Below are 24,430 nucleotides of genomic sequence, written 5' to 3' on the forward strand. Positions count from 1 at the left end.
TTATTGAACCACTCATCACTGCCGCTCCGTCATATCCTTGACCACGACATTTCATAATATTTAAATCTAATCTCATTAATGTATTTTTTAAAAGTTCTACATAATTTGCTGCACCATGATGGGATAGTAAATAAAAACCAAGAAATGACTCTTTAATTTGTATTTGTTTCTTTTCAAAATCTAATGTAGTATAACGAATTACAAGACTAACTTGGTCTTGTTTGGTTACATCTTGAGTTGAGTCTAATATAACAGAAAAGAAACTACTAGATCTTATTTTATTACAAATTAAATGACGTAACTCTGTAGACAAAATGTCTAACAACTCGTTCTGAATAGACCAACTTAAATACTTAATTTTTTGATTTTCATCATTTAAAATATCATTTAGAATAGGAGTAGTATATAATAGACAGTTCAGAAGCATGATCCCTTGATCCCTTGATCATTATTGATCATTATTGATCCCTTGATCCTTGATCATTATTGATCCATTGAGCCCGCCGCCCGATCGCGTACGTGTGTGACGTATATTTTACCCCTCCCCACCTCATGAGTCTTACTCACCACCCCACCACTACCGATTCAAACATTACTGAGACACATTCGACATTAGCTAGGTATACTTAACGATACCTATTAGAGAATAACACATTTATAACCGATATTATTAAATTAAATACTAATATTCACACAAACCATTATTATTACTGAGACACATTCGACATTAGCTAGGTATACTTAACGATACCTATTAGAGAATAACACATTTATAACCGATATGCTACCCCACCGAAAATGCCGAGATTTCTGGACACTTGTTCAGTTGTCCGTCAAGTCAGAGTCAGTTTGTTTCAGACACCCATACCTTTCTGAACTGCATTTCGTTCTCTCCGTGTTTTCACAGTCCTTACTCAACAGTATTTAAAAATTTTCTAAGTGTTTAATTTCCGCGTTTCTATAAGTGCTGATAATTATTCAATCTTTTAAATTTTCAAGTGTTTATTATTTTAAAACATGGCTGGTTCAATTGAAGAAAACGCAGCGTTATACAAGAAGAAGGCCTTTACTTATGTGCCGCCATCGTCACCAGCCGACCTCATTGAATCCACAAGCTACACACTCGACTTTGCGGCCCGAAAATTTATACAAGTTGGTATTCTATCAGATGAAAACTACCAGGTCGTTGTAAATATATTAACTTCTTCGCGATACGTTCAGATTACTACAGACTTTTTAAAAAAAATATTTTCTTGTATGGGACATATACTGTCCTTTATACTGGATACACCGCAGAAATATAATCGCGTTATATTTTTCGAAGATGAAATAATGAAACTATCATCCATGGTATATACCGGTGAAAATGTGTTGGTGATTGAAGATAAAACTCAAATCGGATGCAGAGTGTTATTGAACCGGGAGGACCTTATTCGACTACAATATCTGGAGCGGAGCATTATAGAAAGTATTATACGAAAAGAAGTATACACCGTACCATTAATTCATTACCAGTCCGAGGAGTTTGTGACATATCTACGCGAAAAATGTACACAGATGGAGTCGTCAGCTAAAAATTTGGATGAGATGACGACATTCATTAAAAACGTACAAGACGATCGAGATATAAAATCTTTTCCAAACCTATCAGCTCAAATACAAATGTGCTCAACTAAACAACTAGCAGAATCTGTGCTAAATAAGGTAATTCATAAATATAATATTACATGTAGAAAAAATATTTAATAAAATTTTTTTATTTCAGAATGTTGAGATGAATTCACCGACGTCGCCAAGGTATTCACCGGTCACCAACATATTCAGCATACGCGACGAACCACTTACATATGCTTCACTTAGACAGTTAAATGTAATTTATATAATCTTATTTTTAAAAATAAAAACAATATTAATTTTATTTACTTTTTCCAGCCATTAGATCATATTGACGACCCACAGACACCGGATCATATTGACAACCCACAAATACCAGACGATATTTCCAATCAACAATCGGTCGACGTAAACGACGGACCTGATTTTTTCAATCTATTTTATTCACCATCAACTTACACACAACACCCCGCACTATCACACATTCGATCTAGCTCACTTTCACCATCGTCTCAAGCAACTCACATTGAACATGCAGCGCCATTTCGCAAACGGTCTCATCCAACATTCGCCGAACATCCGACATCAGTACGCAATGTTAAGCCACGTCTATTTTAATAAGGTTAAATAATTAAATAATTTATGTGAAATAAAAACAAGCGTGATATATAAAAAAAGTATTTTCATTTATTAATATTAAGGTTTACAATAAGTATTTACAAGGTTCTTATTTCTCCATTAAATGGATTATAAGTTATAATTTGGTCGTGTAATATTAAACAATATGCTGAAGTTGAAGCTGGAAACGCTTCGTCGGCTTCGAGTTCGATTCTGAGGTCCACAGTTGACATTTTCACGTTATCGTTTTGTCGGCTCATGTCAACAACTGCAATCGGGGACAGATTTTTGAAATCTGATCTGTTCAATAGAGGTGTCACTTCGTTATGTCCGTAGTAAGATTTTTGGAACTCGGCATACGCTCGGTATAATGTAGAAATCTTATTCTTAGTGAAGTCGCTTTGAAAATCTTCATAGGGGAATACTTCAGAGTTTAAATAGACCTTCAAGTTTTTAATTTTACAATGATCGAAATATGACATTGCTTTACTCGAACTATTTTTCCTATCGGTTTGAAAACCGATTATGACATATCTAGGTTTTTCTAATTTGTTGGATGTCTTTACTTTCCATGAATGCGAAGTGTTTTGAGGTAAAAATGGATATTCACACAGTTCCCACGATCGAAACGCACATGTAAGCGGTTTCTGATTATTAATTACTTTCAACAGTCGTATTTTTTCTCTATCACTCACTTTCACTATAGGCATTCTCCATAATATTTTCGTTATGTTTATTTTAACGTCTTTTAGTTTCGGTGCGTCTGCAACAACTTCATTATTTTTATACTGTTTGATTGCATTTATATCGAGTGATGCTCTATTCAATATAAGTTGCTGGTTGCAGTTTATTAAAATACGTTTATAATCTTCACAAAAACCAAACAAATCTTTAAGATTAATACACCCGTTAAAATTACCATTGTCGATAAAATCTTTATTAGCATTTTTAATATCACTATCCCAGGCAGCGTTATGATGCGATATAATATTTGTTTTATTATACGAACAATATCCTTTTAATGTAGTCGATATACCTGGATTGACGAGTTTTTGAATCTGAGTACCGTTTATTTCATATTTCATTTCGGAGAAAAGAAATGACAGTCCGTTGTTTACAAATCTAATTTCATCGGTTATTTCTGCGGGTTTGGTTATTGTTCCCTCGATGTAGATATAACTCTCGCATGGTAAAGTATAAGACTCTGTGTTATGTAACGCAATACGCACCTCATCGTTATTAGAAAGAGCTGATGTTGAGTATGGCAGAAAAGAATGATAGTCGATTTGAGTTATTTTACAATCGTCGGTGTATCCCGCCGTGACATCTAAATACATATCGTCCATATTAAATAGCGTTTAGCGAGCGTAGAAAAGCTAAATTTTCTGCTGTTAGTCCGACCTGTTTACGTATAGAATATTTTTTCTTCTTATGAGTTGTTATCTTGTTAATGTTTTTAACACGACTGACAGGTTTTACGTAAGCAGACGTATTTATATTATAAAATTGCAGACCCATCACGAGTCTTGAATCAATAATCGTATCGATACTGGCTCACCTCGTAGATCGATCAACTCGTTGTCTTGATTTTTCAAAATTATACTTGCATGTGTTACAGATGTAGTATTAAAAGGGTAAAATACCAAATGTGTTGGTACCTCTATTATTTTATAACCTGCAGGTACATTCGGGTAAAACTCGTGTATTGTATGGCACTGCTTGCCGTTGTTGAATGAACCCATAACTAGGTTTGAATCGATATATATACAGTTTGTTTTGGTAATATTGACCAACGTATCTGATTCGTGATTGATATTACCATCATATATTCGATTTTTGAACCCCATCAGCTGTCCAATACTATTAGTCACGGAAAAATCTACAGTTATGTTACATGACATTTCACATTTTAATGTGTTAATGTTTGCCTTCAACTCAAACGTTCCCCCAGATTCAGATAATAATAATAAACGATTTATTACCGTCTCGATTTCTTTCAACTCATATGAGCCTATAGGTATTGTATATATATCGCTGATTAAAAGATTCGTTTTACTCTTGTATACGAATCCTATTTTATTACACTTATTGTTTACATTAGGAATAGAATTATTCGTTTGAAAACCCAATAGGCAGATTTTTGCATTTTCACTGACTTCTATCGGAGGAAAAAAGTCACATGACAATTCGCTTGAGTTACCGGTTAACGTTATAGTATACATGATAAAAATTGCAAGCACAAGTGTCCACAGTTTGTTGTATTATATTTCTGATGTCTATCGTAATTATATTCGATATTGCACCCGATGAAATATTTCTGTAATTCCAGTGGAAGGGGTAAGTTACCAAAACTGTCGTAATATTTAACTTGTTTTCCGATTTTCTTATACGCCACCCAATGAGTACCTGTTCCGATTTCGATGTCTAAATTAACTACACCAGACTCTTGATTATGTGATCGTTGAGGCAACTTGTCTCTAGAAAATACGCCGATGAAATGAGGTATTTTCAACAACACAGCGTACTTTATAATCTCGTAATCGTACAACGCTCTATTGGGTAACGTAGATATTAGTTTTTTGACTTAACTGAACCGCCCCTGTATGGTGCTAGGTATAATCCTTTACCTTGTACAATTTTATAAGAACTACCCTTATGAGGTGTAAGATATAAGCCTTTTCCCAAATGAATAGGACTATTTTTACCAGAATTTAATTCTTTCACGACTTTTACTATATTGCTTACACCTCCGGTAAGCGCACCTAATGCTGATAAACCAGCAAAAATAGGTATTAAAGGTAAAACACCACCCTTTTTCGGTATGGGTATAATTCTTGGAGTTTTAGTATTCTTATTTTTCTTAAATATTCTCGATTTTTTTGCAGCTGTCAGACAAGTTCTTACTAATTTAGTTATATTCTTTTCATTCACTTTATTCTTGATTGCTTTTTTAGCCGCTGAAACCATTTGTTTAAAACCACATCCGGCCCCAAGCTTACGCTTTGCCTTCATAGCTGTGGTGACCAACCAAGACGCAGCTTTTTCCTTAATACCGGTGTTTTTAGACTTGAACACCTCCCACGCCTGATTTTCTAATATTTCATCCGCTCTGTGTCTATCAGTGAGTGAATTACTTTCGTCATATGCAATATCGTGAGCTCTGGCCAACTCGTCAAGTCTGTTTATACCACGTTCTCCACGTGCTAATCTTTCTTTTAATTTGGTCCATGGGCCAGCAAATCTATAACAAATATATAATTTAATTAGTATTTAATAATAATAATATATTATAATGACTTACCTATAACCAGGTAAATGTAATTCCACGGGTAAATGATTTATAACAGAGTTAATAAGTCCAGAACCCTTATTGTTGTTTCGCTTACGAACATGAGACATCGTGTGACGCTCTCGCTAACATAGCATCTATATTTATAGTGAAAAAATGCGTTTTATCGAGCAAGAGAAAAAACTACGAATTTATAATATTGATACCCCCGAGACAATTCAACAAAGACATGGAGAGCTTTTTCCAAATACGATAAGGTCATTGGTACTTGGAAGCTCGGGATGCGGAAAAACCAATCTGATGTATTTTCTACTAGTAGATGAAAACGGGTTACGATTTGAAAACGTTTACATTTACTCAAAAACGTTGGAACAACCAAAATATAAATTATTAAAACGTATTATTGACGGTATTGATGGTATCAACATTTTTACTTTTTTCGAAAATGATAAAGTAATTCAACCCGAGGAAGTTTTACCGAATTCAATTTTTATCTTGGACGATGTTATCGGCGAACACCAAAGCGTAATAAGGGACTATTTCTCTCGAGGTCGCCACAATAAAATAGATATATTTTATTTGGCTCAGAGTTATTCAAAAGTACCTAAACAGTTGATACGTGACAATGCTAATTTAATAGTATTATTCAAACAAGATGAAACCAATTTAAAGCATATATATCAAGAGCACTGTTCTGGGGACATGTCATATATACAATTTAAACATTTTTGTATGACATGTTGGAACCGCGATAGGTTTACCTTTGTCGTTATTTGCAAAGATAGCGAACGTGATAACGGACGTTATCGTTATGGTTTTGACATATATGTGGTTATATAAGACGACAAAAAAATGAATATTATCATTTGAAATACAACCATGACGAAAGAAACTACTGTATTAGATGAGCTTGTTAAAGCTAAGGAAAGCATTAAACGAAAATATATCGCGTTAAAAACAGGATCAGATAATGTTCAACAACTAATGACACAGACATTAAAACCTATTATTGATCCTTTAACTAAAATATCGACTACACAATTTACAGACAAAAAAAATAATAAGGATCCTAGAAATATTAATAACCATGAAACAATAAATGAATCAAACAATGATACTTCGTCTATTAATGATGATATCAACTACCAACAACAAATTGAGAATTGGTTCCAGTCTTCTGATATAGATAAAATCTATGGACCGAAAAAACTTACGAGTGGAGAAATTACCATGGGTAACAAAGAAGTCAAATTTTTGCAAAATAAAATACTTGTCGTCGACGATACTAGTTACCCAACTACCTCAGGTATTTTTCAATTATTATTTTTGAAAAATCCACTTATATATACCGATAATGATTTGAAAATATATAAATCGGTATTAATTCAAACATCAGCACATTTAACCGCAAACGGATTAACTATTAAAAAGACGGGTAATAAATATTCTAATATTATTAGCAAATTATTTCCTTCAGGTGGTGAACTGTTTATGAAATTGCAGAAAAATAACTTAGTGTACTGGGACGATCCGAATGAACTAGTCGATCGATTACGTCTACTTATCGCGTCAAAAGCAGTTGGCAATACAGGAGTTTCAAACGAAATAATATCGATTTTCGACGAATTACGCGTGGCCGGACTAATAGAACGAATTCCAAATGTCTAAACGAGAAATAGCTAATGAACTTCACAAGCCAGCAAGGAAAAATTTCACTAGGCGTCGAGTTAACGTATATGGAAAAAATGATTTATGGCAAGCTGACTTGGTTGAAATGATACCATATTCCAAAAAAAATAAAAATTACAAGTACATTTTGACCGTAATTGACTGTTTCACGAAACGAGCCTGGGCATTACCATTAAAGTCCAAAACAGGTAAAGAAATCACTAGCGCAATGTCAAAAATATTACTTGAAGACTCACCAAAACTTTTACAACTCGATAACGGTAAAGAATTTTATAACACCACTTTTGATGCATTAATGACCAAGTATAACATACACAAATATTCGACATTCAGTATTTTAAAAGCTTGTATTGTAGAAAGGTTTAATAGAACTTTAAAGGAAAAAATGTTTAGTGAGTTCACTGCACGTGGTTCACACGAGTGGATTTCTATTTTACCGAAGTTGCTTGAAGAATACAATAATTCACGACATAGAACTATAGGAATGTCACCAATGCAGGCAAATGCTAACCCTGAGTCGGTTAAAATAAAACACCGTGAAATAAATAATACAAAAATTAAATTCAAAGTCGGCGATAACGTTCGTATCAGTACACAAAAAGGCGTGTTTACAAAAGGTTATCTACCAAACTGGTCTACGGAAATATTCGAGATTATAAAAATAAATAAAACATTACCTATTACTTATCATTTACAAGATTATATGGGTAAACCTATTGCAGGTTGTTTTTATTCTGAGGAAATATTCAAAACTAATTTCCCAAACGAATATTTGATCGAAAAAATAATTCGTAAGAAGGGGAAACAAATATTTGTCAAGTGGCTCGGGTTTGATAATACACATAACAGTTGGATAAATGCATGTGATGTTAAAAAATAGTGTCAGTCGTACTTTAGCTATGAACGTGTTTGGTAGTTCTCAGTCGGGTGATACTAAAAGCATTATTATAAATCTCGAACAGTCGAACAAATCGTTTTCGTCTAAATTAGATAAAATCGAACATTTACTTGAAGAAAATCATAAATCTGTACAAATTCAGGAAGAACAAGTAGAAGCGATACAATTGACATGTATACAAATAACTGAGCATATGACAAGAGGTGAAGTATCATTACAATCAATCAAAGAAAGTATAGAAGGATTGAAAAACATAATACCAGCTATTCTGAGTCGTCTAAATACTATTGAAACTTATTATAAAGACAAACCATAATGTCTTCAGCCATCTTAGACATGCAATGTGTACTTGGCGTCAACAATAAATACATGATTAAAGAAATGTCTATAGTAGACACAGAAACATGGGCGACCCAGCACTGGATTTTTAAACATTCAAACTCAATGCAGGACAATAAGAGTCAAAAAACCAACAAGTGGCTGGAGCGTAATTACCATCAACTAGCTATAGAATACGGTGACGTAGAGTATGAAGAACTAAATAGAATCTTAAATTCATTAAAATTTACGTGCATTTACGTCAAAGGCGAACAGAAAAAACAACTTCTTATGGAATTTATACCTCAAGTCACACTCATCAACATCGAAGACCTTGGATGCCCACGTTTGGATCAAATATGTGATGAAGAAACTCTACCTTGCTGTATTTTTCATATGGAATTTAATCCAAAACAATGTACATTCTATAAAATATTTGCTATAAGGAAATGGTTTATAAATAATTCTTTAAAATTGTATACATTTTATTGAATAAACATAATAATATTTTAACGTTGTTTTTTTTTTTTTATTTATTTATATGCTAACATTTATATGTCGGTATTTACAAGGTTTTAATTAAATATAAGGGTTTCCATCTACCTGAAACAGAAAAAAATTTATATTTACAATAAAACTATATAAGCATAAATTAGGTTATACATTGCAGTAGCAGTCTCATCAAATCTTTCTCTTCCTCGTTCCAGTTCCATCCATCTTCCTCAAGTTCTGACCATATGTCATCTTCCCTGTAAAAATAAATTGTTAGTAAAATAATTTAAATATATATATTTTGTAATAACTTACTCTAAACTATAATGTCCATGGGCTAGTGTATTTATTTTATCTTCTAACACCACCCTCTTATCGTCATAGCTGTTGTATGTCAACTTTTTAGTTTTTATTGTTTTGAGTTGGTGGTTAAACGACCGTATCGATACATTCTCCTTGTATAATTCCACTCCAGCTTCATCAAACAAACACTTTCTATGATCCTCAAGAGTCATGTGATTCTTAACCACATGAGCTCTGATCCCCTTCGCCTTGATCTTTTCACCACCAACTCTGTCCTCCGCTCCAGCATGTATGTTGAAAGCGTAGGACTTTGCCCTCAATGCACAAAACTCAGTGATTATATTCCCATCCACCTCATCAGAAAACAGCCCCGGCTCCTTCTTTCTCTCTGCTATATAACAAGGATGGTCACTGGGCAGGTTGGCGGTATCCATCCTGTTCAACAAGCTAGGGTTACCCACCAAGTCCACATAGAATATAAATAAAACGTGTTTTTTTTAGGTATTTACTAAAATAATCGTATTTGTACAGGTTAATAAGAATTTGTTTTCACGTTTATTTATTTACAAATATAAATTTAATATTGAATTATTAATTAAAAAATATAACTATTTACTATTTTTATTTTTATAATAAATATTTACTGGTATTGTAGCCAAAATGGACTCTAAAAAAAAAAAAAAATAAGAGTGGGTATGAGTTCCGTGCAGCAAAAAAGAAAAAGGATCTTCTATCAATTGCCAACTCTTCTCAGAAAATTAATTCCTTCTTTAGAAATGCATGCAAAACTGATTTAGAAGTTCCAATGGAAAAAATAAAAAACACGAAGAACGAAGCAAAAGATTATCAAATAGAAATACAACAAGAAGTAAATATCGAAGAGATAGAAATATAAAAAAAAAAAACATCGAGAAAATAGAAATACAAAGCATGGAAGTTGAACATCTTAAAAAAATTAAGGACCTATTCTCCATAGAAATTAATGCTGTTAACGAAGTAGTAGAAATAAATTTAATTAGTATGTTTTGTAAACCAAGAACAAATCAAATACGTACATTCTTTTCATTTTATCCAATCCAGCCACATAATACGCCACAAAAGCTTTTGCCATTTAATGAAAATATATTTTTTGGTGACCAAGGAAATAAATTTAATCGATGGTGGTTAAAGTACGACGAAAAAAAATGTAATGTTATATTGTACCATATGTTTATTGTACAGAAATGATATTTCGAAATTTCGTAAAATTATATTTCCTAGTAAATATCTAAATAAACAAATTAGGTACTTTTTATTATAAATTTAGTACCTATCAATTTTTATAGATAACGAATCTTGCAGAAAAAATATTGCACATTTATACTCCCCTTCTACAAATCAACAAGATTGGTCAGTTGATAGAACATATATTGAAGAAAATACTGAAGGTAAGATAAGTATTTAAGTTTTAAAAATCCAAATTTAATTTTTAATATGCATCATTTCTGTTTTTAGTTTATAAATTGCCTTAGCAGAATAAACATATTTCTAATTCTCCTTCATTTACTCAAAAATCATTTCTAAATAATAAAAATAATTTGTACTTAAATCAATTAAAATTATACTCGCCTATTAGCGAAATTAATATCACCAAAAATGCTGGTATGTCTACTTTGTCAAACGGGTTATATAATACATGTTATATATTTAATTTACTATTAATTACATTTTATAGACAATGATCTGATGGTATCTCCTCCAATGTTTATTGATAGTCCAATTAAAAGTAATAAAAAAAGAAGCTTTTTTGATATGACACCTGAATCTACTAAAAAACATTAAAAAAATGTTGCAGTGAGATAACTATTTTCTTCAACACAGTCAAATACATCAGAAATAGACAGTAAAGTTAATGGTAAAGAATTATATTTTTAAATTACCCCTTACTAATATTTAATCAAATATTAATTAAATTGTATAGACAGTTATTTGATGGCAACTCTTCGATATTGAATGGCAATCCAACTATAAGTGGTAAAAAAAATCTTTTTAAAAGTACACCTGAATCTACTCATAAACATATAATGCATGTAGCAATGAGACAACTAATTTCTACAATAGTCTTAGACATTAACAAATGACAGTGAAGTTAATGGTAAGGATTAGTATCTTAAATAATATTATACAACTGATCTATTTTAAAAATAAAAATTTTTTTGGTATCTAAATATATATAATTTTCAATTGTAATTTTATGTTTACAGTAAATCATGGTTGTATCTTAAAATGTAATACTTCAACATTACCACAACTTAATTCAAAACTCAATAAAATAATTTTTAATCAATCTAAACATGAAGAAATTCTGAAAGATATTTTAAAGAATAATTTAGTACACGATGATAGCTTTCACGACAATACTGATTTGGAAGGATTCCCATTGAATAATTTGAATTATTTAAAAGAAGTAGATTCAAAACTAAAGTCTGATACACTATATTATAAATGTATGGTATGACAGTTCATAAAATGTTACACATTACTTATGTATGCTAAAAAAGCATACATATTTTTCCTAGGTAAAACGATTGAACAAACGACACGTAGAAAAAATAAAAAAATGAAAAAACGTCTCTGATTTCATTAACAATATTTAAATTGATAACACGTAAGTAGAATTTGTTAATGAAATATATTACTTTTATTGCTAAGATTATGTTATTATTAGTTATTACTATTAATACTTTATATTGAGAAATTGATTCATCAATTAATTTTTAATTATATGATTAATATTGGTTTTTAGTTGTTGTTATACTATTTAACTTGATAGTAATGAATTTGATGTTAATATATTTATGAGTATGAGAATATAAATATGTAATTGAGTTCTATGTGAAGTATATTAGTAGCGTATATATTATATTACATAGTTACATAGATACTTCATTTTCATTTCATTGTTTTTCCATTGGTTTCTATTTTTTATTTTAAAACTTTGTATTTGATTTGAATTTAAAGTAATAAATAAGTGTATATTTTTAGAAAGAGTTGAATTAAGAGTATGTTAATTATTTCAGTGATTGTCTATTATAATTATAATTTAATTAATTACACTTTCTATTTTTAAATAAATTTGTATTTTAAATTGCAGAAGTTATAATGAAAAATGTATCCGGTTCAACGATAGTTGATACAAATAAAGCAGTTACTGGATGGTTAAAACATGCTAAAGAAAGATATGAAAAACGATATTTAATACATAATACCTAACATACATTATTTATTACTTTTATGAAAATATAAATTTACAATTATAAAAATGCTTATATTTTATTTATATTTTATTATAACACAGCATGGTAAAACTGAATGTTGTTATTATAATATTATTAATAACATAATAACTACAATAAAAGAAATATTTACAATTTACTTCAATTTCAATAAGTATACTAAAAATTAGTTTTAATTAGATTTGCTAAATGAAGTATTTTTGTTTGAAAAGTCATTGAAAGGAGAGTATAAATAACTTCACGAGGGGTATTCCAGTATCTTTTTTTCAATCTAAAATTAACCCTTCACAAGACTCATTTAGGAAACATTGAGACCTAATTGGGATGTATGTATAATATTTTCAGAATGTTTCTGGGACCTTAACTGTTTTCAGGAATATAATGGGATACATGCAGACCATAATGGTCCGTATTTAATGGTTGGTCCAGTTCGTTTCTGGCAGGCAGTCTTGTGGAAAGTCCGAACTAGGACATTTGGAATTCTATAGACCGTCTTAGACTTACCCAGATCGGTCCGGGATTTAAATAGGTACTTCCTATTAAGAGTCTCTAGAGTCTGAAAATGTAGTCCCAAGACCTTCCTGGAAAAGTCTATGTGCTATTAGGGAAATGATGATATTTCATTCATGTACGAGCTATTACAATTTCATTTTAATTCTTTATCAAACATGATTTTACAGGATTTAATAATATTGTAATAACAAAAAAAATATATATATTTATAAATTATGAATTTTTCGAAATATTTCGGTATCAACAAAAATATATCATTATTAATACTGCTTATATATTAACTGTTAATAATAATTTTTATATTATTTTTTTATTTTAACCTAAAAATGTATTATTTTATTTTTATTTAAATAAAAAAATCAAGACATAATATATTGCAAACAAAGTTTTATTATTTATTTAATGATTGCCTACCATCACTATTATAAACATATAGTTTATTTATAATACATATCAAATTCGTGTAATTTTTTTCTTCGAATCTTTCAGGATACGGTCGAAAAGTGTTTGGACAAATTCATTCGGCTCACTCGATATTGTTTGGTCGTTTACCTCATCGGTTATTTCAAGCTTCATCGAACATTCAACATGTTTCCATCTGTAAAAAATATTCATACAAAAATTATTTTATAATAATATCTTACTTAAAAAATAAATAACTATAGTATTATTGTATACTATAGTTATTTAGTTGTATTTGAAGCGATAGTAAAAAAATATAATATATCATCTGTCCTTGGAATCAACATGCTCAATGTTTTTCGTTTTATAATGTGACAACGTCCAATAGTCAGTAGATTTTTCATCAGCAGTTGCCTTTACAATCAAAATCCCGTCTTCTTGTCGAATGTTCATTGAATTTGTAATTTCTAGTCTAATTTTCTGATCTTTCATCATTTTTCCAATTTTTTCTCGATAAGAAACATTCTATTAAAAAATAATTTAATTATAATTTTGTTCATTTGATGTGTTATGTAAATCACTCACTTTTTTGATTTTTTTACATTGGTTTTCTTCTCGTAGGTCCTCTTTTAACTACCCGGTTTTTTTCCCGTTTTTCTGTCTTGCGTTTCTATCATATCCACCTATAACCATAATAAGAGATTAGTTAATGTTTTTTAGTTTATAAACAGTTTTAATAAAATGTTTAATAATTTTAACATTAAAAAAGTAATAGTAACGTTATATTTATCTTAACCAATTATGACTTAATATTTGATTCTATTACAATATAAAAATATATAGGTATATTTTTTTATACTTACATCGCTTACAATAAAGGGTTCTTCATAATCACTCCTAAATGAATTGACCAACATTATTTTATTTTTTTTGAAAGGTATTACAATATAATAAAAATAAAAAACTATTTGTATAAAAACATGGACTCGCTGTAGACTCGTTGAAATAGACTGAAAATGCTATATCAAAAGGCTTTCTTATATATGTGATCTCTCCTGGTCTCAAGTAGTCTGAAGTTCATTATACGACCATGACCTCGTTACTATACTTCAAACCTAGGGTTTTTTTTTTACCTATTTAATATATTTAACAATAATAACCTCCGACTCTTCGTGTAAATGTGAATATCATACAAAATAGTATACTTTCTATTAACACAATCGATTATAAGATTTTAAAGAGATGGAAAATTTAGTACTATATAATAAGGAATTAATTTTTTTAAAAACCATCAGTTGTATTGTGAACACAAGTGGACGCAGAACACCAACATTTTTTTCAAACATATCTACAGAAACTAAAAGTAAGTACTTATTGTTATTATTTCAGTTTTTATTCTTTTATATAAAATTATTAATAATGAATCTAAAATGTATCAAAAAAATTTAAATAGTTGGATATAATACCAACTTTTATCATAATAACGCTATAGTAATGTATCTATTTTGCCTAAATTATACGCCAGGTAACATTTTATTTAAAACACTATACCCATACACTTTCTAACGGATTGAACTTCACATGCTGATAAAACTGCTAAATTTAATGAATAGGCACAATGAACAAATATGGCTCTTAGATATACATTTTTTTATCACAGTTTAATCTCTTTTAAATTTTCCTGACATATTTGCTGCTCCATCATAGCCTTGGCCACACATTTTAGTACAATCAATACCACAAGAGTTTATATAAAAAATAATAACAATTACATTCAATTGTATGTTAATATTAGATTATCGTAATAGTACCTTCAAGAATTGCAGACGCTACATCTTTCCCTGTTAAACTATATATTTCTATATATTTCAAAAAACTTTTATGTACTTTTACACTGTCTCCTGAACCATTAACGTATCGAACACATAATGTAAGTTGTTCTTTTAGTGAAACATCTGTTGTTTCGTCTGCCAACACCGAAAAATATTCAGCAGAATTTACCATTTTTACTATTTTCCCAAGTATTAACTATTAAGTTTCCATTGATATTAATTATTTCATTTTGAATGTTTAGACTTATATACTTGTACCGGGAATTGAACTTAAATGGTCTTTTAAATTTTAGAATGACACGAAAATTACTCTCATTTGTATATTTATCATCACCACCAGATTCACCTAAATAAAAAACAAAATAGTAACTAAAAAGACTAACACAAAAATAATGTCAAACACACTAGATTTAAATTATTAACCTTCAAAATGTATTGGTCCAGAGTCTCTGTGCCCATGAAGAGTTATTTCTTGCCTTCCTCAAAGTAAAATACATTCAATAATTGGTGTCAATTTTAATCTATTAAGATTTGTTTGTTTTACCCTAAATTTTAGAGAAAAAAAATGTAGATTTACTATATTTAAAATATATAAAGTATAATAATATTTATAAATATATGATAATATGTAAGTATAAGTAAAAAAGTATATTGCATACCTATCAATTATCATTATCTAACTGATCAATGATTGTTGATTAGTTTTTTAGTAAAAAATTTAAAAATGATCTGCTTTTAGAATAGACGTTTTATAATATTCTAACCCGTTATGATTGGATAAAATCTAAAATTGGTTTTTTAAATTAGTAATCACTTATCAATTATTTTTATAAATTATAAAGTATACTTCTTTAGGTTTCTTCCAATTTTGAAAGGGTCTTACAACAAAATTACCAAGTTTCTGTGAGCCAACCCCACTATAAGAAGCAAAAGCAACACAACATTTGCAGAAGGCGCCGTTAAGTTTTTTAAAATAGTAAAGCCAAGTAAAGGTTTTAAGCCATTAGCATTGAAATGTAAGACCTCTTTTTTTTATTAATTTCTAATAATGGAAAGTTGAAGTTATCTGGTGGTGTCCACTAACTTGTTAACACCTACACAGTACACACAATACAAATAATCAAGATATTCTTAATTAATGATATGTGTATATTATGATTGTAAAAATGTCTTACTATTTTTCTTTCATCATCCAGCAAACTATGGTTTATAAAAAAAGCGATATTGTGAGTATTATACATTCTGTTGCTATTTAATCTATATTGCTGTGTAAGCAAAAAAATGTAAATTGGTGCATTCAATAAAAACCATGATAGCCATTAGCATATAATATTCAATATATTGATTAATATTGTTACCTATGTATTCTTACCTTTGGATCATTAGTACTTACTGTTGCGTACAATCGAAATCATAAACTTGGTTGTTACATGTATTATCATTGTTGAGCTTACTTGCTGACACTTTATTCTGGCTTGTGTCAGTTAACTCACTTGTAGAAACAGATTTAACGATTTGTTTTTTTTAAAAAAAATTCAGGATACCACTATTCCTTTTCATTTTGAATAATTTAAAAATTTTTTGAAAAGAAGGAAATAAGTGATGACAATCGTAAAATACACAATTATTGATTATAAACAAATAAACCATAGAGCATGAACTAAGATATATCTAGTCTATATAAAACCAAGACCACCGATATCGAATTGTCCATAAATAAATAATGATAACGTTGAAACATGACGACAACGGTAAGTACGGTATTTTTATTTAACATGGATTAATTTAATAGAAATATTCTTAAACATCATTTATATTTAAAGGACATTTTATAAACATTATTAGAGTAAAATTAAGTATATTTCAATATTGATAAGTATACATTTTTTTTACTAAAATATACCTATATAACGTCCCTTTTAATATAAATATTTAACTTATTCAACAATTAATTTCCTATTTACTTAATTTACTTATTTAAATTTAAATTTCAGAAGAAAGTCATTTGAAAAAACATCGAATTTGAGTAGTAGAACTACAAGAAGACGAATTCAGGAAGAAGTTGAAAATAATTTTATTATTAGTTCTGATACTTCTTCATTGTTTGATATAATCCCAGAACTTAGTTTCAATTTAAATACTTCTCATATCGGTGAACTTTTGCCTGAATTATTAGCTGATCATTTAAATGTAAATTATGTAGAACCCCTAAATAGTAATAGTAATTCTAATTTACACTTAAATTTTAGTTTAAGTCCATCTAGTAATTTGGAGTCAAACTGGGATAGTTCCTCAAATTAATTTTGTACTAATTTTGATAAATTATCAAATTTAAAATTGGCAGTTGAGTTTAATATTCTTTTAATTGCACTTAATGGTTTATTATATATACTTAAAAGTCATAAATGCTTCAATTCGCTACCAAAAGATTCAAAAACATCAATTCATACTATACCAGTTATAGATCATTCTTGTTTACATATTTTTGAACCAGGCACATATTATCACTTTGGGATTACAAATGGTTTCTTTATTACAAAATATTACAAAATTTTTAAGTGATGGAAGTAATATTAATATTGTGATAGGTGTTGATGGGTTGCCATTGTTTAAAAGTAATCCTAAACAATTTTGGCCTATATTGGCTTATTTACGCTCTAATAGTGAGAATGAATGTCCTGTTGGAATTTATTGTGGCCAAGAAAAGCCTGCAAATAGTAACATTTTTTAAAATAAGTTTATTGAAGAAGCTAAGACATTGACTGAAAATGGTTTAAATGTAGACAATAAATTGTACAAAGTTACCTAACCTAACTTGATTTTACCCATGTGCCTGCTCGAAAATTATGTAAAGATGTGGGTAGGTATGAAATATTTATTTTAACAATACTTACTTTAATTTATTAAAATAAATCATAAAATATGTTCATAATATAATAATTCTATTTCATTTTTACTTTTATAGATAACTATGTAGCAGCAAGAAAAAAAAGCTTTAGCAGCTCAAGATACATCAAACTTATTTTCTGCATATGAGTCAAATTTGAAGTCAAAGAGTAGCAACAAATTAAAACCAAAAAAAAATATTAAAGAATCTAAACGTAATAATTGGAGTCCTGATTCTCGTGATAATATAATGTATGATTATAAGTAACTGAACTTTTTGATAGTAGACATTAATAAAAATTACAATATAATAATATTAATGAATAATTAATAATAAATATTGATTAATTGAAATATTCTTCAAAAAGTGAAACCAATTATAATAATGAAGAAGCGACAAAGACAAAGATCCAAATTTTAACCCGACTAACTTCTTTGGCAATAGTTATGAATAAATAATGATATTTTTTGATTATGTTTATTCTGATTTTTCTTTTTATGGCTTTTAAGTAGTTTTTTTAATTAATCTTTTAAAAAATATATTGTGTAGTTTTTTTTGCCAGCATATTACTCGCTATCTTTACTATATATTGAACATAAGATTAGTAACCCTTAGACAAGACAATAAAAGTATGTGATCTGATGGTAACCGAATAAAACCATAGAGCATAGTTGTTATTATCTATGATAAAACCCTTTATATTATGCTAAATAGGGACGAATGGATCATAGCAGGAAAAATGTCTCACTGTCCATGACATCATTATGCCGTATATCATTTACCATTGTTGATAACAGTAGACAAACATAGACATAACGCATTTACGAAGAAAAAGTAGGGTAATATTATGTACAATTATTTTTTAAATAAATTTCATATTAAAATAACAAAAAAACTGAGGACAGCAGTTAAATAAATGCAAGTGTCATTAATAAATAATAAAGAGAATAAAAAATTAAATCCAGCCTAGTTCAGTGGTACTTCTATTCAAAACTTAATAAGTATATTTATTTAATTAAGTATATATTTGTTTAAATTTCAGGGTGATCAAACAATTACGGCTTCAGAGAATTGCATTGAGTGTCTGTGTATTTTGAGTTTTATTTTGGTCGAGAATCAATAATGAATGTAGCTCTTCTTCGTGTTTTTGTTGTTCTTTTTGGTGCACGCTGTTCATTATATAATGCGTAATACTACTAAAAATTTCAGCTACTAGTTTTATGCTCCATCCAAAGATCTGATATAATAAAGATATGTTTAAGCTGGTGTTGATGCATGTTAAAATTATTCACCATATAAAAAATATTCCAAGAATGCCAGAGATAAATTCTCCAAAAATCGCGAACCAGCCCCACATATTTTTTAGTTTGTTGTCTACTAGTCTGTTTATGGTGTTTTCATCGATTAAAGTATCTAATTTTAATCTCTGATCCATGATTGGTAAGCCCATGGTTTGTCTTGCCAGATTTTTTTGTGATGCTTCTATTTCCTGAGTACTAGGTATTGTTGAAAAGCTTTCATAGTGTGATATGTGTAAATTCCAGCTATCATTAGGTGTTCAGGGCTTTTACAAGTCCAAGTCCATTCTGTTGACGGTTTTAGGGTTTGAGGTGTTTTTATTTCGTTTACTTTTGATGAAATAGTGAACCAATCTCCGTCGATGTAAAACGCAGATGGTGGAAGGTGGTTACAATCAATTTCCGTTCCATATTTTTGTAAAGTTCTAGTTTTGGGAGCCATAAAGTATGATTGGTTATTATATATTACTGGTAGTTCATTATAGCATGTATTTTTGTATTGTATTTCAACTTCGACTGCTTTACATTTTATTAAATATATTATTTCCCTGGCCTTAATAGCCGTGAAACCTGGACCTTCGCCCATTATGTAAGCAAATTCAGAAAGGCTGTATGTTGCTAAACTTAATTTTTGTATCAATATTTTTCTCTCTAATTCACATTGTTTCTGTAATAAGTCTGTATATAAAGTTGTAACTGATGATTTGAAACGGTTTTCTATATAAACTAATTTAGTGTTAATATATGCCATTAAATCTATATTTTGCGGGGAAATATTTTTTGATTTAAAATGGTTGAAAAATAGTGGATCTGTTAATATATTTAATTGAGAATGTTGTTTGAATTACTGGTATGTGACATGCATATGTTTGTTTTATGTCTCTTAAGGCAAAAACTATTTTATCGGATTCGACTAGATATGTATGTTGATTTTTGTTATTGATCGATGTAACAATGGATGCTGGTCCATCATATAAAATTATAAAGTCATGGGTATCGCAGTCATAAGTGTTGAGATCCCATATTATTTCACCTTGTATGCATCTATACCGTATTGATCCGATAGTTTAAATAAGTACCAGTTGGGAGTATGAGAGAGTTTTCTTTATTGTTGACTATTGCCATACCTGTGGTAATTGTGATTTTGAAGTTTGCTTGTACAATAACGTCTTGCCATGTACCTTTTTCCGATGTGAATGTGGTACCTTTGCAATTTCCGTGCCTATCAACGAATCCCGCTATTTTGGTGGAAAAAAGTTTGGTTTCGTTAATTTTTAGACCTGTTATCACTCCACCAAGTGGAAGATGAAAAGTTAGTCTTAGGTGTATTTCTGAGCAGCGTGAACTGCTGATTTCTAATATTTCTGTAAAGAAACCATTCTCTACCATCTGTGCATCTTCCAGTATTGAGCATCGTGATATGAGATAGTTTGTTATGATTGAGCATGATTTATATGGAATTGAGTAAGTATCTGTTTTTTGTAATAATTGAATTCTTTGAATAGGTTGAATGTTGATTGTAGTTGGAATATCACAGAAATCTACTTTGAGACTATTGAAAGCTGTAATGTTTATTTTAGGTGCACCACAGTCATATGCAATGAATCCGAGGGTCTGTTGAAGCAGTGTGAAGGTGATTATTGGTGTTAAATACATCTTGATACAGCTATGTATTAACATAATAAAAAAAAAATAATAATATGATCATATGTTAGATTTACATTCTATACAATTACGAATAAATATATGGTACAATATGTTCTATATCAGCGCATTTGTTAAATGGTTGCATAGTTTATTATTGTTTGTTTTATGTTATACGTACATCGGTCATAATGGTAACAGTTATAGTTATAGTGGTTTTTATTAAAATATGATTTAAATTAACTATGATTATATAATATATGAATGAAGAAGTAATAACTATACAATTATGTAATAATGTAGTGAATTTACTTCTTTACATGTTTATTGCAATGAAGTATATATTTTATAGATAAAATCAAATATGATATGTGTAATTAAATAATATAATGTGTTAATAAAGTAAATTATAATAATTAATGTGTTATAAAATTAGTGATTTATTTACAATTATGATTAGTGTGTAAATATATAACTAACATAAGCATGCATAATATATATGATATATAAACATTTATAAACATACATACTTATATGTGTATAAGTGTATATAAATGTATATATTTTTATTTTTATCTCTATCGTATGGTTTCATACGTCTGACATGGATTATGTCATCAGTTAATTTATTGTTTAGATTTAATTGAACTTTGTAATTTAGGTCATTTATTTTGTTAACTATTTTAAATGGGCCTTTATATCTGGAAGCGAGTTTTGGAGATTTACCTAATTTATTAAATGGAAATTTGATTAGTACTGAGTCTCCTGGTTTGAAAGTAACGATTTGATGGGATTTGTCATGGTACATTTTTTGTTTTTTTTGTATATTTTTTATTGGAATTTTGTCTCTTATTTTGTTTAGTTCTATTAATGATTTTTTTATGTCATAAGGTAGGTTGTCCGAGATTATTTTGTTGTCTGTAGGAATGTAAGGTTCAAAACCATGCATCATATAAAAAGGGCTGTACTTGGTACTAGTTTGGGAAGTAGCATTATAGCTTAAAGTTATGTATTGTAGGTAGTATGACCATCTAGATTGATTGTCATCATCGATATAATTTTTTATTGAATTACAAAGAACGTCATTAATTTTTTCTACAAACCCTTGTATTTGGGGAGAGTAAGCTGTTGATGATACTTGTTTAATGCCTAAATTATTACATACGTCTGATATCAACTTATTTTTGAAACGAGTTCTCCTGTCTGACGAGAGCTGTCTAAGCAGTCCCATTGAGATATAATTTGGATAATGAAATTTACTGTTGATTGAGCTGTAGCTGATTGTACGGCTTTAGTAAATATATATTTTGTATTGTTACATGCAGCTACCAATATATATTTTTTATTGTTACTCGTAGTTAATGGTCCTAAATAATCAAACGTTAGCCTGTCCAAAGGTCTCTCAGAAAGTGGTATTGGGTTTAATTGGCCTATTGGTTTACCACTTAATCTTTTATTTATTTGACAACTGTGGCATGATTTTACGAAATTAATAGTATCTTTGTTTAATGTAGGCCAATAATATTTGTTTTGAATTTTGTGTATGGTTCGAGATATACCCGTATGTCCACCAGTTGGTGATTCGTGATATAATTTCAGTATTTCTGTTATTAAGGATTTTTGTATTACTAAGATTAAAGTATATCTTTTGGGTGGGGTAAATCGTTTATAGAATAGTAAATCGTTTTCTTTTATGAATTGCCTAGATTTTCTTTGAATGTTTGTAGGTACTTCTATATTATTTAATGCTTTTATTATATCTACACAAAATGTGTCATTTTTTTCTTAAGTGAAAAATTATTTTTGTCAATGATTTTGAAAGTTTCTCGTAAATTAATTAATACATGATCGAAAGTTTTGCCATATGATGCTAGGTCATCCATGTAAATTATGAGTGATTTATAAAGTAAATTTGAAAAAGCTTTGTTAAGCTTCCTCTGAAATATGGCACTACTATTTTTGAAACTTTGTGGTTATCTAGCGAATGTCATTAAACCTAATGCGGTCGTGAATACGAGTTTAAATTGATCTTCTTCTTTGATAGAAATTTGAAAAAAACCATTATTGAGGTCGAGACTAGAAAAAAATTGTGAACTTTATAATACCCTTAACAAATCTGTTGTTCGAAGGATCGGATATTGGTCACATTCTACTCTATCATTTAATTCCTTATATGAAACTACTAAACGATAAGATCCTGTCTTTCTTTTTTACTAGAAAGGCAGGGGCTGCAAATTTAGATATTATTGGCTTTACTATTCCTGCGACTAAAAGTTTGTCAATTTGTTTTTTTAGTTCTTCCCTTTGCTGTGGTGACACTCTATGAGGTGCGTTGAATTTTGGTTCACTATAATTGGTTTTCATTTTTATTGCACATGGTGTTATATTGGCTGGTTTTATTTTAGATGCGTCTGTGGTAAATGTTTGTATTCTGTTAGTAATTGTATAACTTGGTTATGTTGTGTTATATTTAAATTTGGTGATATTGAAAACGGTGTGCCTTTATTATCGGTTATTTTTTTCCTTGTATGTTACTGATAATGTTTATTGTATATGAATCATTTTTATTTAAATTGGTTAAATTATCATAAATATGTGTGTTTAAATTGTTTTGAACTATATTAGTGTTGTTATGATTTGAATGAAATCTATCTATAATGGTTTTAAGGGGTAATATCTTTTCAATGTGAATATAGTCTTTGGGTATTTTATTCGATGATTTTCTTGTTTTTGTTCCTGGTATCCAATGCGAGTTATTTACATAATATAACATTATAGGTTGCCTTTCTTTTTCTTTTGATCCGTAGATTATACCCGTTTTATTTGTGTCATTGTACATATATATGTATCATGATTATAATAATTTGCTATTGAGGCTAATTCGTCATCAGACCACCAGTAATTAGGGAGCGTAGATAAGTTTAATAGGTCTAATAAATCAGCTATGGTCGTAATGTTATTTGTTTTGTTATCATTTAATGCTGTACAGATGGCATATATGCCACAATTACCGTCACTTGGAACATTTTCCTCTGGTTTGTAATCATGGAATGTGGTTTTTGTTTGTTCGTTATTTGATTTAATTTCTATTAGGTTTTCGTTTTTATCATTAATATTATCGTTGATATTAGATACGTTTTTTTCTATATGATGTGTATTATATTTGTTTGTTAAATGAGGGTTATTATTATCATAATTACAGATAATTAGTTCAATATTAGTATTTGAAAATTCGGAGCATAAAAGTTGTTTAATGTCAGACCAATTACATTTATCAAGATCCGCGGCCAATTTCGGTATCGCTAGTTTATAATGTTTTAATTTGTATAATTCCATGATTAAATTACTTATTGCTTTC

General features: G+C 29.3%; 4 protein-coding genes across 4 annotated transcripts; 1 reads left to right on the top strand and 3 right to left on the bottom strand.

Annotated features, from left to right (window-relative positions):
• The first annotated feature begins 1,017 nt into the window (after positions 1–1,017).
• LOC113559950 lies at positions 1,018–1,746 on the top strand. Its single transcript, XM_026965746.1, has one exon. It carries the CDS (start codon positions 1,018–1,020, stop codon positions 1,744–1,746), a length of 729 nt encoding a protein of 242 aa, XP_026821547.1.
• Positions 1,747–2,330: 584 nt separating this feature from the next.
• On the bottom strand, positions 2,331–3,578 carry LOC113560057. The gene has a single exon (XM_026965838.1). The coding sequence runs from the start codon at positions 3,576–3,578 to the stop codon at positions 2,331–2,333; it is 1,248 nt and encodes a 415-aa protein (XP_026821639.1).
• Positions 3,579–9,078: 5,500 nt separating this feature from the next.
• On the bottom strand, positions 9,079–9,691 carry LOC113559927. The gene is made up of 2 exons (XM_026965711.1): positions 9,234–9,691; positions 9,079–9,175 (listed from the first exon to the last, which is right to left on the bottom strand). The coding sequence occupies exons 1-2, from the start codon at positions 9,653–9,655 to the stop codon at positions 9,079–9,081; spliced, it is 519 nt and encodes a 172-aa protein (XP_026821512.1). The 5' UTR covers positions 9,656–9,691.
• Positions 9,692–13,462: 3,771 nt separating this feature from the next.
• On the bottom strand, positions 13,463–15,415 carry LOC113560058. The gene is made up of 3 exons (XM_028188625.1): positions 15,299–15,415; positions 13,744–13,936; positions 13,463–13,611 (listed from the first exon to the last, which is right to left on the bottom strand). Exons 1-3 carry the CDS (start codon positions 15,413–15,415, stop codon positions 13,463–13,465), a joined length of 459 nt encoding a protein of 152 aa, XP_028044426.1.
• Between the last annotated feature and the right edge of the window lie 9,015 nt (positions 15,416–24,430).

Source organism: Rhopalosiphum maidis, chromosome 3 (assembly GCF_003676215.2).
Source record: "Rhopalosiphum maidis isolate BTI-1 chromosome 3, ASM367621v3, whole genome shotgun sequence".
Classification (NCBI taxonomy): domain Eukaryota; kingdom Metazoa; phylum Arthropoda; class Insecta; order Hemiptera; family Aphididae; genus Rhopalosiphum; species Rhopalosiphum maidis.